The 13,544-nt window shown below is 46.2% G+C and overlaps 1 protein-coding gene across 2 annotated transcripts in view; it reads right to left on the bottom strand.

The window, feature by feature from the left end:
- PCDH19 (protocadherin 19) overlaps nucleotides 1-13,544 on the bottom strand; it is a 51,882-nt gene that overhangs the window by 15,448 nt on the left and 22,890 nt on the right. Inside the window, exon 4 of one of the 2 annotated variants that reach the window (XM_042825422.1) lies at nucleotides 10,692-10,864. In XM_042825422.1, coding sequence (XP_042681356.1) covers nucleotides 10,692-10,864 — 173 coding nt within the window. The remainder of the gene's footprint in view (nucleotides 1-10,691; nucleotides 10,865-13,544) is intronic. The other variant, XM_042825423.1, reaches the window with a different exon arrangement.

The following is a 13,544-nucleotide window of genomic DNA, read 5'->3' as shown; positions in this document are numbered from 1 at the left end:
AAAACATGCAAATGTGATTTAAAGACTCTAAGTGATACAGAATATATCACATCTCTTGGGAGCCTGTTCTGGGGGGTAATTATTCTAATTCCTAAAATCACGCGTCTCATTTGCAGCTAGAATTTTCTGAGGCAAACCTCCACCCTCCAGCAGTGGGTGTGCCATATTTGCTAAATTAGAGAGCAGCAAACACCCTGTCCCCTCTTTGGATGACGGCTGAGATGACCAATGTCTCAAGCAATGAGCAATGACTCAGAGAATCTCCCTGAGGCTGCCATCTCTCTCGGGTCCTTATTCGAGCCCACCAGCACCAGCTTAAAGCACCCCACTGGATTTAGCAGGCTTTGAGTCAGCTCCTAAAGCTCCATTTGAAATAGGAACCAAATGCATGTGTTTGGAGAGTAGAAATCTGGGCCTACTCTCCAGAAGTTTCTGTGGCCACTGCAGATGCAGAAGGGCCCCAGAAAGCAAGGGGACATTTCTACACAGACAAAGCACCTCTTCTCATGACTGCTGGAGCTCAGTGAGCTCTGCAAAGCACTTCTGTGTGGAGCTTAGAGTGAATTAATTGGGCATATCTACCAAGCAACAAAGGAGGAAGGCTGATGAGGCAGAGGTCAGGTGATTAGGGAATTGCAGGTGGAATTGTTCATTTTAATTACACGTCTTCATTAACGTGAGGTTCCTGGATCCTACTGTGATGACTGCTTCATCTAAATATTTGCATGAGTGATGCGTGCGTGAGTGAATACACTTCCACAAAAGGACACGTGGCTGAAGAGTGGAACAGACACAGAGTTTTCTTTGAATTTTACAGAGACATTTCCACCACAAAATCATTTCCTAGGAGAACAACACTGTAAATGTAAGATAAACATTTTTGTAAGGCACAAAAGTGCACAGGAAAAGAACGGCTTGAGGAGGAAATAAGTGATGAGTGAGGAAAAACACGGGTTGTACTCGAGCTGTTTGTGTCTCCCTGGCACTCGAATGAGTTTGATACAAGCATCACGATTACCTGTTCTACTGACAGCCCTGAAAGGAAACAAAAGTTTGGAACAAGCCAAACACATTCAATCTCCTTGAATAATTTAGGCTGCTGAGTTATCATGTGCTTCATGGACTGTCATCAAGAGAAGCTGTATTGCAGAGGAAAGGTCTGTAAATCAATGCATCTGAGGGACCAAAACTTGTCAGAGAGTGGATGCAAAAGCACTGCACGTCAGAACAGATGCAGAGCATGGAAATGAAGCGGCGAGTGTCACAGGGCAGCTGCAGCCCTGCGCTGCCTGGATAGCTGCAACAGAATGGCAAGGACGGGCAGACAGGGGCATCAGGAAGACATGGCTTCTGAAACATGCTGCTGAAAAGCAATGTCAGCAGCACAAATAGCTGGTAAACTCGCAGTGAAAAACAGGAAACAAATGGAAGTGCAGCATAAATATACCTAGTGGCCCACCTGGGTGTGCCACACACTCCCCAGAGCTATTTATATATTCCACTAATGTACCTACTGCTTCCAATAACATGTCTGGCTCTGACCTTTCCTGATTTACTGCTCTGCATGGTTTGGCTTCAGATTCCCAGACAAATTCCCAAACTGTCAATGCCCCTTGTAGCATCTCTCAGAGCCGTACCAAATGCGGAACCAGGCTGGCATGCCCTGGAGAGCCAGGCAGGACAAATCAGAAGAAAAGGATTTTTAAGACATTTAAGAAGACACCTCAATATACAAAGCACAGACCTTTTACGCGCCGCAGCCAACAAGTACGATTTGCAGTAGGACTCATGAATCTTTAGAGAAGTCTGTACGTCTTTAATGAAGGTGACATTTCCAAAGCAGCCAGAAGAACCAAGTGCCAGACCTATTTTGGTCTGCGATCAGTGCAGACACCTACTCCATTAGGCTTCTCACAAGAACTCCAACCAGTGCTCCTCACCCTCCTTCGTCTACCATTTTAACAGTGCAAGAACAATACCTGCTCTCTCCATCATGCAGCAGAGCAAAGCCCCCTCCCTCGGATGGGCAGGGCTGCGTGCTCTGACCCCCAGCACCCTGCCAAAGGAGTTGCCTCCATCCATCCCAGCCCTCCTGGCTGCAGGCAGCCTCCTGAGACATCCCCACACCCACACATGGGTGCCAGGGACGTTTTGTGGCTTCCAGTTCCCAGTGTGCTTCCGTAAGATGCAAGGTAGCATCTGTGGTGAAATCTCACAAAATGATCCAAGATAGTTTTCTCCAGCTGGGACTGATTGAATATAGCCTGGGCACCGGATGATGTGGGAAATCATTCGTAGCCGAGCACAAATTGCATGCATAGAGGTAATTACTGCAGCACAAGGTTGGTAGCACCACTACCCACATGACAGTATATCTCAGCAATTTTCATTTCCTATCGCTTCAATTCAGACGGGGCTTTTTTTCTTTTTTTTTTTTTTTGGTTCAATTTTCTCCTTTTCCTACAGGGACCCACTTTAACCCAGGACTCCTCCAGGATAAAGCCCTGCCTTCACTACAGCCAGCCCTTCCACACACTCCAGTTTTCTCCTATTGACAACCCCACCACTGGGGCTCAACCTGCCCTGCCCCGACTTCTCCTCCACACCCCGAGCACGACCATCTCTGCCTGAACGTGAAGTGGCACAGCAGTGGCAGTCGGTCACCCGCTGCTGTGTGCTGTCACTCGGAGCCATCCACGGGCACCGGTAATGAAACACAATGTGCAAGCAGCTAATGAAGCTGGTTACAAAGCCAGTGATTCTCCACACTTGAAAGAGGGTGAAAATAAGGAAAATGGAACAAAAATAAAGACTTCTGCCGAAAAAATAGAAACACTAACAGATCTGATGCTGGGAGCGGGGATGTTTATCATCGCTATTATGGATACTCAGCAAAAATGGGGCCACATAATGCTCACTGTGATTACATACATTGTGGCTCTTATATATCAACAATATATTTGCTACAAAGGACTTCTGTTGTAGACGCAGATACAAAAGAGAAGGCAGTGCAGCACCAGCCAGGGCCTGGCCGGGCTCCGTTCCCAGCACACTGCACATCTGCAGCAAAGAAAAGCTGCAAAACTTTTTAATAATTCTGTGACCTATTTAAAAAATATCTACTCACTTACATTCATCTATGCTGTGTAAGAAATAAAATATAGCACTGAAGAGCTTTGAGTGGCAGCACTTCCCTTAAGACGGATAAAAGCTTCAAGTTCTCTTGGCTGTTTGGTGCCAATTATTACCGAGTTTTGACTTATACATTATTACATAGATCATTTAGTAAAACAACCTGCATACAAACCCTGTGCTATGCCTCCCTTCAGTCGTAATCTGCTGGCAGCAGAGCACTTCAGACACTCACCATGTACACCTCCTGCCAAAAAACCGTGGGCCCCTTCGCTAAGGCACTCTGTACATGATGCTGTTGTAAGTAAGTGGTCCAAATGAGGAGAGGACTGTGACTTCTCTTTATGGCACATTTAAAGTTATTCGCAGTGATTCTGCCAGTAGTGGAGGAAATAGCTACCCAGCTCATCCCAAAGGGAGCCAGCATTGTGACGGCCCCAAACCTCACGCCTCAGTTCCTCATCCCCTGGCCAAGGTGTGGGGACAGCTTGAGGGCGCTGCTGGAAAAGCCAACACCCCCCTTGTAGGGGAAGGAGCAGGGACGTCCTCACCATCCCTGAGCCCAAACGGGCGGCAAGGAGCGGCGCTCTGCCCACGTCACCCCTTCATGTTGTGATACACCAGGAGTTATTTAATTTGGTAGCAAGTGCTTGCGACCTGTAACGATCCGCGCTAACGCGATGCCGTGTACCGACAGCCTGCGGAGGCCGAGGGTCAGCACACTGTTTGCAGTGATTATTCCTTTAATAAAGGGCCCTGTATTTTCCAGCGGCAGCAAAATTGATGCAGGTTGCCATGGTAAGCACACACTTTCCCATTTACTAGAATAATAGACAGCTCTGTATAATTCACTGATTTCAGATGATTTCTCACCCAAAGAGCAAGTCGCTCGAGTTACATAAGTCACCTGTTGTTTAGTCAATCTGGCAATTTTAATTAGAATAAATTTTTATGATTCCTCTTTGCAACACTTAGAGCTGCTCTGCCACCAGAATGTGGAGATGTCTGTAAATTATACAGACTCCAATCACATCTTTTCTGCTGTTTTAATTACAGTAACATTACAGCATTAATCATGTAAGCCTCTGTTAAACAAGTAACAGCCATCCTCCATCATAATTAAAAAGAAAGGCCAAGCAAACAGGAGCTTTGGATTTTACCATATTTCGTCTGAATGTCGTGTTTTAACTTTAGAGTTTCACAAACAGTAGTTCTATTTGGCTGTAATTAGTGTTGTGAGGGAAACACCAAAAGGTTAATAAGAGATGGTTAGTTTGTAATGCAAGTTTCCCGGTGCCAGCCCCAACAGTTCAGTCTGTTTTCAGAGTCATTAACAATGTAGATTGATTACAGGAGGAGATGGGGAAGTGCTCACTTGCTGCGTTAGCAGAAGGTTGGTTTTTATTCATATACCTTCCTCACTGTTAAATGTGAAGGCCATTACCTTGACCATTACTAACCTTAACTGCTGTGAGATAGAAAGAGTTAATGGTTTTCTTAGAAGTTACTGTCAAAGCAGGAAAAAAAAAAGCCTACAGGAGCTTTTTTTGGCTTGTTTATAGGGGAAAAGGAAGCTGCAAGCTTCACTGACTTGTTTATTTATCTTAAAATATTTGAATATCTAAGTATTGTGTGGTGGTTTTGGAATAGGATGCACCGGGAGAGGTTAGCACTGCCCCGTCCTTCAGCTGAACCCTTGGTCCAGACCTGAGTTTTGGAGTGCTTAACAAAACTAAGCACACTCATAGTTGAAACTATCAGAAGTATCAGTCCTTCACATCTCCTACAAATTGTTCTCCAGTCACCCAGCAAAAACATGGGTGAGCAATAACTAAATTGGACAAAATCTCATTAAAAACGACAAAAAAAAAACAAGAAACACTCCAACTCCTGGATTGATTGTTCATCCATTACAAACCTACACAACAGGGCGCAGATCCAAGTTTTAATTTTCCTCTCTAAGTTGCCAAAATGTTCACATCTGGTGAGTATTTGCTGTGCTTACACAGAAAGGACTCAAGCATCTAAAGGTTATAACTTGTGTGACCCTGGCTGAGAAACTGCAGCGATGGAGGCATTGCAAGAATCATCTTTAAAGGAACGAACCTAAAAGCTGAAGAAAGAGTGCCAGCAGCGTAGGATATAAGATAACATTTCCTGTGTGAACAAAGGAGGTTGCACATCTGTTTGCTATTTAGTTCTGTTGCTGTGCAAAGGGGATTGGCTTTCATTTGTTTCCATGGACATGACTTCAGTGTCAGCCCTGCCCCACCACCAATGTCCAGAGAGGACTCCTCTAAGCCACACTCAGACAAACTGAAAAGCTACAGAGCTGTGGGCCTAGAGAAGAAGCAATACATGGAGCCATTCGTGCCGGCCACGCATTCAATGCACAGGTGAAATCCCTTGAGTGACAGCTGCCCTGCACAACCACTGAACGGTGTGGGCTGCAAGGGACCTTACAACGTGGTGGTAGGGGCACTGGAGACCATCGATGGGCCAGTCCAAGCCAAGGCCCAGCTCCCAGGGATCAGCAACCGCCAGGCCAGCCACCCCGAATTGCCCCAGCTCCTCTGCCTTTGAAAGGCTTTTGCCAAAGCAGACTGAGATGCTCAACAGGCAATCATTGAAAAGCATAGGGCTCATAAGACAATCATCTCTTTTTGTTATCCTAAAGCCCAGCTTACCACTTTCCATAAAAATCCTTCTCAGGGGTTTCAAAGTATTTTGAAAAGCTGACTGCTCCTTCCATGCTGGCCATTGTAGGAGCACCACTGAGCTTACTTAGTCTGTTACACTAAAGATCTATGCAATAATACAGAAATCAGAAATGCTGTAATAACAGGCGTTGTCCTGTAAAGAAAGCTTACAGCGTTTATCCATCTTAAGGGATGTGCTGTCACTCACACAGGAATGGGATACTGCACGTCTTGTGCTGCATATATGAATATAAGGAAATAGGTATGTTATTAATTTTTATGAACTTCCAGAGGAAAGCAGCCCTACTCTGAACTGCCAAGGCCCTAAAATAGGTCACCTGGGTCTTCATCTTTATATAGTTCTATTGCCTTCTGCAGAATAAAAGGGAGTTGACAGTGGAATGATTGCTGGAAATTAATTTCAAAATCAGCAGTTTCTAATAACTGTGCTTGCCTACAGTTAATACCATTAGCCATGTTCTCAGTTCACAGCTGAAATGCACCAGATACTATGGAGATGAGCATGAGAACCAATTGGAATATTCTAGATAAAACCTGATCCACTAAATGACAATGTATCTGAATAATTAGGGATGAAACCAGCATGAAAAGTTTCAGTGAATATCAAGTGCCCAGCTCTCCTTTACATTCAAGCCTACTTCTATACTGTGCGATAGCATAAAGAAGACTTAACATAAGCATTTAAATATAACCCATTTCTACTCAAAAAACCCTTCATCTTGCTGGAGTTTATCAGACCCAGACACAATTAAACTACCTTTGTGAGCAAAGTTACTCAAATGTGTAAATGTATGCAGGATCAGGTCTTCACTGATGACATTTCATGCCAACCTTTACTGCTGATCTGGCACCAGAAGAACGAAAGCGATGCTTTTAGAAGCAATTCTCTGAAGAGACACATTAGCGACATAAAGCATTGCATAAAAACCCCCAAACTTTGATTTTAAAACTTTTCTCTTTTCTTATGGCTGTGGTGACTACTTCTAACACTGCCTTTTTATGATTAGTGTGTGTTTATCATTTCTGCATTTTCCTTTGGGTTCTATTTTTGTCTGAAGCAGTGAATCGCTGCTTCACTGGGTCAATGATTGTCACAATTAATGATAAAAATACTGGCCAAGAATGGGAATTAAGATAAGTTTGAAATCTGTTGCTTGTAACATTATAAACACACATTTGAAACAGTTCCTTTCTGATTTGTACGCTGGCAAGAGCTTCTGCAACTTACAGAGCACAAGCATGGTTCTGGCTCAAGGCAAGGTGAAAAAGGCAGTAGAAAAGATTTAAGCAGATCTATGTGACTGTACACTTCCACACAAAGAAAACAAGCCAAACTTGCACAAACGAAATGTTTGGAAGAGGGCAAAGGCGTTAAAAAAAAAGTCCCAGTATGAGCAAAACCAAGGGAGGAATAACTACCTGAATCACAAAACAGACTATCTAGCCTGAAAGATGCTAATTCAGGTCCTGAGGGATCTAATCAACCTCTTTGTTGAAGTAAAGATAAAACTTTTTGACAGCAAATGCTTTCTGATAAAATGGAATTTTCAATTACCCTGTGAAACATCTGGTCCGTGCTGCCACTTACGGGAAAAGCACCACCACGCTCTGCGGTGCTGGAGAACGCTGCACACTGAGATTTCCCCACGTTGCTGGCAGGAACAGGCAGCAGGAGCTTCAAACCCACTGCTGAAGCTCCCACGTCCCCCACCTTTGCCCACGGAGGCACCGTTATCACCATGCAGCAATTCCTGCACCGGGACACGCTGAGTCTTCCTGGATTGGGCTTGGAGGAAATCCAGTACGTACTGCAGTGAAATTGGCCAAGACACAAAGGGCACCCCAGAATTACTCCACACTCTCCAGCAGCCTTCTCCAGCCAACATGAAACCTCGCTGACATCCAGCAGACGCTTCCAAATCTTTTCATACAAACCCACTGCAAAGTTCAGCTGAGGGTAATGTTACAAAAAAGTGGCGTACAAACACCTCCACAAACAAACAAACAATTAACCAGCAGCCAAGCAATTGTGGAAGGTGGAGCAGCGCCCAGTGCCCGCATTCCTAAATGTCCCATTTGGTATCAATTAGCAGGGGAAGGAAAACAATCCCGCGCAATAATGAACTCCAAATTGGGTACATATTAGAGCAATCAAAGCAATCTTTTCAACTGATGAATTTATAATCAATAATTAAGATCCTGAGGTAAAGAGGGACTGGGCAGAAGTCCTGCTTCCAAACCAGGCAACATGGCTGAGCTCCAGGCGCTATTTCTGATGACCTGCTGCTGCCCACTTCAGCTCAGCACCCTTTACACGACAGACTGCCATTTTTCTGGAAATCTAGGTCATTTCCAAAAGGAAGAGAAAGGGTTCCAGCCAGAGAGACTGGCATGGAAGCAGTGAAGCCCCCTCCAGCCCAGTGGCAGTGGGAAACCAGTTGTGTCTGAACATCACTGGCATATCAATAATAATGTACGAAACCAACCTTCATTCTTTCCCTACTCAACTCCAAAAGTCTTGTAAGGCCAGGTTCCAAACCCACAGTTCTAGAGACTGCTTTTAAGAACACTTAAAGGAGTTTTCTCTCATTCCTACTGCTTTCTGCAGGAAATCCCACACCTCAGTAAATGAAAACCACCCAGACCTCCAACGCCAGCATGGAGAGACCGTCCTCATTAACAGGCTTCAGATCAAGATGTCACTGAGCTGCAAGGATTTCTGCCAGCCAGCATCCGACCTCAGCAGAACCATCATTACCCACAGAGCAGGTAAAAAGATTCCCAGATTATCTGAATGAAGCCTGAAAGTTCCCCCCCAAAGACTGACTGGTGGTGTTACAGAGGTCCAAGCCCAGGGCATCTCAGTGGGCTGCCAGGCAGGGGATGGTTAGGACCAGGCAAACCCTGACATGTCTCTTTTGGGCTATAGGACAGGCATCCCACAGTATGCTCAGGGAGGCGGGCAGTCCACATCCTGGGTGATCCTGCCTTGGATACTGAGCGCCTCCTTCCTGCCCTGCATTGCTGACCTGAAATTGGGTAAAAATTATCATGCCGAAACCATCGCTTTCATTATGTGGAACCGCTGTTATCACCGCTGTCTGAGTGCCTTGATTTTCCTGATTATTTTATACAGCCCCTGCTTGACAAATCAGCTTAGAAAATATTCTCTTTAACCTTTTCCTCAGCTGCTGTGCGAGTGACTGCTCACCTCCCTGCCTGCAAGTCCAGCCAGATGGCAATGCAGAGCTGGTGCTTTGGGGCTGTCCCTGCAGCCATGCAGCCACGAGACTGGGGAGCGGGATGGACGCCTGGTCTGCTTTTGTAAGTCTCCTTCTGGAAACCCTTCTTGTTCTTTTGTGGGTGTTTGACATGCAATAGGGATTTATCGTTGCAATAGATTGGACCAAATTTACTTCCTTTGTAACTCCTCAAATGAGCTCTGCCTCCAACTCCTTTTTAAATTCTCTGCATTGTTACCTGGTGTGCAACAGAGACAGCCCGCAGACTTATCAGAAATGTAATCTCTGTAAAACCCTATCTGCAGTCCATTGAGATTGTTTTTTTTTGCTAAAGAAATGTGACAAAAAATTAACAGATGTTGCTCAGACTATTGGGCAGGACAAGAATCAATTATGAACATTTTTTGCTTCTACAGTCATCCCTTACTGCAAACGCGTCTTAGGAAACCCTCTCCTGATCGAAATGAAAAAGCATTTCTTTGTAATAGAAGAATAATAAATGATAGCTATCAGCCTGCATTCACTGACACAGCACTGGTCCTCAGAGAATTAAACTGCCACTGTACAGTTATATAAATGTTTAATTTTTTTCATCTTTGGCCACAGTAGGGATGTCTGGAAATACATTATCACTGCGGATGCCATCCCCCTCCAATTAGCGTGGCTGGCAGTGTGGAATGGGTAGGTGACCTCTGCGTTCCCCTGCTCGCAGAGTCTTACAGGGTTAACTATGGCCATTTAACAGACTCTATCAAGAATTAATACAGCCATCAGCTTCACTCCGGAAAAAAAAAATAAAACATTCCATGGCGCAGATGGCAAGAACTCTCTCTCCCCCGTTTGACTCTTTTATGACAGCAAAACAAAGGCTTTTAATGATGTTTACCATGAATTGAATTAAACAGCTGAAGACCAGTTCATAATCACAGCATTTTGTTTTCATATCCTTAAGTCTTTTAGCAGTGGGGCTTCCATTTGAGCCTCAGCTACAGCTTATCTCAAGATATAGCCAAGCGCCCTGAGGCTTCCCTGTGCTGCAGCACCAAACCGCATTCATACTTCTTAATTGAAAAAGACAGGATGTTTGCATAGGATGTTTGCATCAGTAAGACATTAAAAGCGACATTCATGTCCAAGTACAAATGACAGCCTGGGCTCAGCTGAACTCCTCTGACTCTTTTCCTCTAGCTAACACCAGGGTTGAGATCAGGGCTTCATCTTCCAACTGCGCACGTGGGGACACAAAACAGCTGAGACCACGATGCACATTTTGGGGAAGAGATGCAAATCCCTCACCCACCAGGGCTGGTCTGTGCTGCGATGGCTGACTAGCAGCGCTGATCTCTTGGAGGAGCCATTTTGGGGAGCAGGAAGGAGCTGCCCTGCATCTGCAGGCACGAGCCCAGGCTGGAAGCTGGCAATTCCCACCCTCATCCCATCTCATGCACTGTCACGGCTTCTCGGGGTGAAATATGGGATAATCCCACCCGCTGGCTTACCTGACAGGCACAGCAGGAAGATTAATTCCTATCTACCAAAGTCACACAGCCTTATCCCTAACCCACACTAAGGCATATGGGGCCACGGCAGTGCTCACCTGGTTCGGGGCCCTGCGAACCCATGGAGGGCACGCTGGTGTTGAGCACGTCGTTGACAGCCGTGTCGCAGTAGAGGCCGCGCTGCACGTCATGCTCGCTGTCAGTCTGGTCGCTCTCCTCATGGCCGCTGTCCTTCAGGCTGTTTCCCTCCAGGTCTTTGAACGTGGAGCTGCTGGGGGAGACATGGCAGTGAGCTGCGCCGGCCACCATCAGCCCGCACCCCAAACGCAGGCTGCTCGCGTGTGTTGCGGGCCGCCGCCAGGATGCACACACATCCAATGAGCCGTTTCCACAATTAGGCTTCCTCGTATTGTGCTACTTCAAATTAAAGATAAAAGGATCTCAAGTTTAATTTTCTAGGTTATAGGCCAAGTCCTAATCGCTTAAAGATTTAAAATAAAAGCCTTCCGGGAAGCGTGAATTTCTTCTCATTCTCTTTCCTATTTTTAACAATAAGTCTGTGGATCTGGGTCCAAGTTCACAGGGACTTCAGGGGATCTGGCAGCAACTCGGCTCCCTGACATCCCCTGCGGTCACAGCTGCCAAGGTCGACATAGGAGGGACACCGGGGCTGAGCTGGTCCCAAATTCCTCATGTCCCCATCCTGACGGTTGACCCAGTGGGGCAGGAAGCTGCTATCCAAGCAAAGGAAGACCTGCATCCTGGGTTGGATGTGATGTGAGTGCATGGAGCACATCATCATGGACAGCAGAGCAGTGGTGGCTGTGGGGTGTCCGACCAGCATGTCACCAGGACAGGATGCACTGACTGCCACATCGTGTCCCCTTCCTACCAGCATAGAGCTTTGAGTGGTGAGCTGCACATAGGTGTCCTTGGCACTGTGGGAAGCCAGAAGCAAAGGCACTGGCTTGTGGAACAGCAGCACAATGAGCACGCAGCCCTGGCATGGACACACAGGCATGGTGCATGTGAACCAAGTGAGCCAGCTCCTGTGCGCCCAGCTTTCCTCCAGGAGCCTCTGGGAGCAAGAGGCTGTCAGTCTGGGCTCACAGACAGCGGATGATCCTCCTGCCACTCCCCAAGTCCTTAGACAGCTGGCTGCTGCAAGACAGGATCACCTCAAGATGCATGGGATGGAACTTTCTGGGAGCGTGGGCACGGGCTGGAGTGAACAGAAAGCAAAGGCAGATGCCAGGAGGAAAAAAGAAAGTGTTCACCAAAGGTGGGCTGCCAGCCTGAGAAGCACCTGAGAAGGGCCTGGTGCACAAAGCAAAGCCCCAATGGCTCCTTCCCCCAGGGCTACTTGTACCCATGGGAGATCTGGCTGCACTGAACTTGCAGATCTGGACTGAAATGTCGGTGTGAGGAGCGGCCTGTGCTTCAAAGCACTGAGGAGCTGCAGATTTTCATTACTTAGTGAAGCCCTTTTGCGTCTCCACGGAAACCAAGCAGACCACCTACCAACTGGTGCTTTGCGAAGCACACGAGGGGGGAGCTCTGAAATACATATAAATTGGTAAACCTTCAAACATCACCTTTTAAATAAAGATGTCCCTGTTGAAGCCATTGACTTTGATTCCAGGCAACATCAAAGAATTTTAAGTTAAGAAAGCACTACATATCTACAATTCATTTGTGTGTGCCTTATGTGAGTGAGAGAGGCAGGCAGACAACACAGGAAAAGTACAAATAGATTAATTAAAGTGCTGGATTGGAGGAGATTCACTCACCAGAGATAGAAGAGCTACAACATCTTCATAAAGGCAAGGGATGAAAATGATGCCACAGTATGCTACAGAAAATATTTTTGTTCTTAGATGTCTGCACAGCGTCCCTGGCACCCGCTGTACTTAAGATACAAGACAAAGGTAGAAAGCGAGGGGAAACGCTGTCCTACACGGCGCTGCTGTTCACAACGTGCAGCAATCTGCGTTACAACGCATTCATCTCCCTGCAGTGAAGCAGACCATAATGCAGCAGCCACACAACACGGTTCCGTGGCTGACACTTCTCCAAAAGATGTGCAGGTCTGGGGGAAGCGGCAGCAGCAGCATTTCCCAAACAATGCTGGAGGAAACCCCGCTGTGGCAGGAGGGAGCACTGCTTGCCTTTATGTTAGGTGTGAGCGGGAAAAGATTAATAGATTTGCTTTTTTTCAGGGTGTCTGTGGACTGCCTTGCGAAGAGCAGCACGGCGCAGGCAAGCCGCCTCTCACAATCGCATTAGCATCGTTAAACATCACACATAATGCAGGCAAATATCCCTGCCCCTCGCTAGCTGAACCCAAGTTGCTCATACAAAGTGCTTGCAGCTCCCATAGCCTTTATATTTTTAAGATGTAAACAAATGGGATCACAGCCAGGAAGATAATTGGATTTTTTTTTAAGCTCAGAGCTGTCCTGAAGATGATACAACCCGGGTAAAATCAGTGGGGTTAAACTGGGACAGCACAGGCGTGAGTCTGTTGGTGACACCTTTGCCACCGGTGGGCTCTCTGAGGACACCAACAAGGCAGGGTTGTATGCAAAGGGTTAAATTCACCCAAGGGAAATTGCTGGGTTGTAACTGAACTGATGATTTGCTTTTTACCCCTGGAAGGAAAATCCTAGCAAAATGCTGCTTTGCCTCGGTATTCAGACTAAAACAGTGAGCATTCTCAAACCCAATTACCTGCCCCCAAACGAGATTTCTTCCCCCCCACCTCACACTATAAGGAAAACTCACCATCCAAAACTATCATTTTGTTCTTGTGCATTCAAATAGAATAAAATCCATGAATTTTAAAGTTGTCAGGGTAACGGCACTCTACCTAACTTGCTGTAACTTCCCAGTGTGTAGGAACCAAACAGAAGAAAAAAGATTTTCCTTTGTTGCAAACCAAGAGCAATGGG

The sequence above is a fragment of the Centrocercus urophasianus genome, unplaced genomic scaffold (assembly GCF_019232065.1).
Source record: "Centrocercus urophasianus isolate 14NV4802_14NV808 unplaced genomic scaffold, USGS_Curo_1.0 seq_24, whole genome shotgun sequence".
Classification (NCBI taxonomy): domain Eukaryota; kingdom Metazoa; phylum Chordata; class Aves; order Galliformes; family Phasianidae; genus Centrocercus; species Centrocercus urophasianus.
The sequence above is the reverse complement of the archived record's forward strand: the minus strand, read 5'-3'. Positions and strand labels throughout refer to the sequence as shown.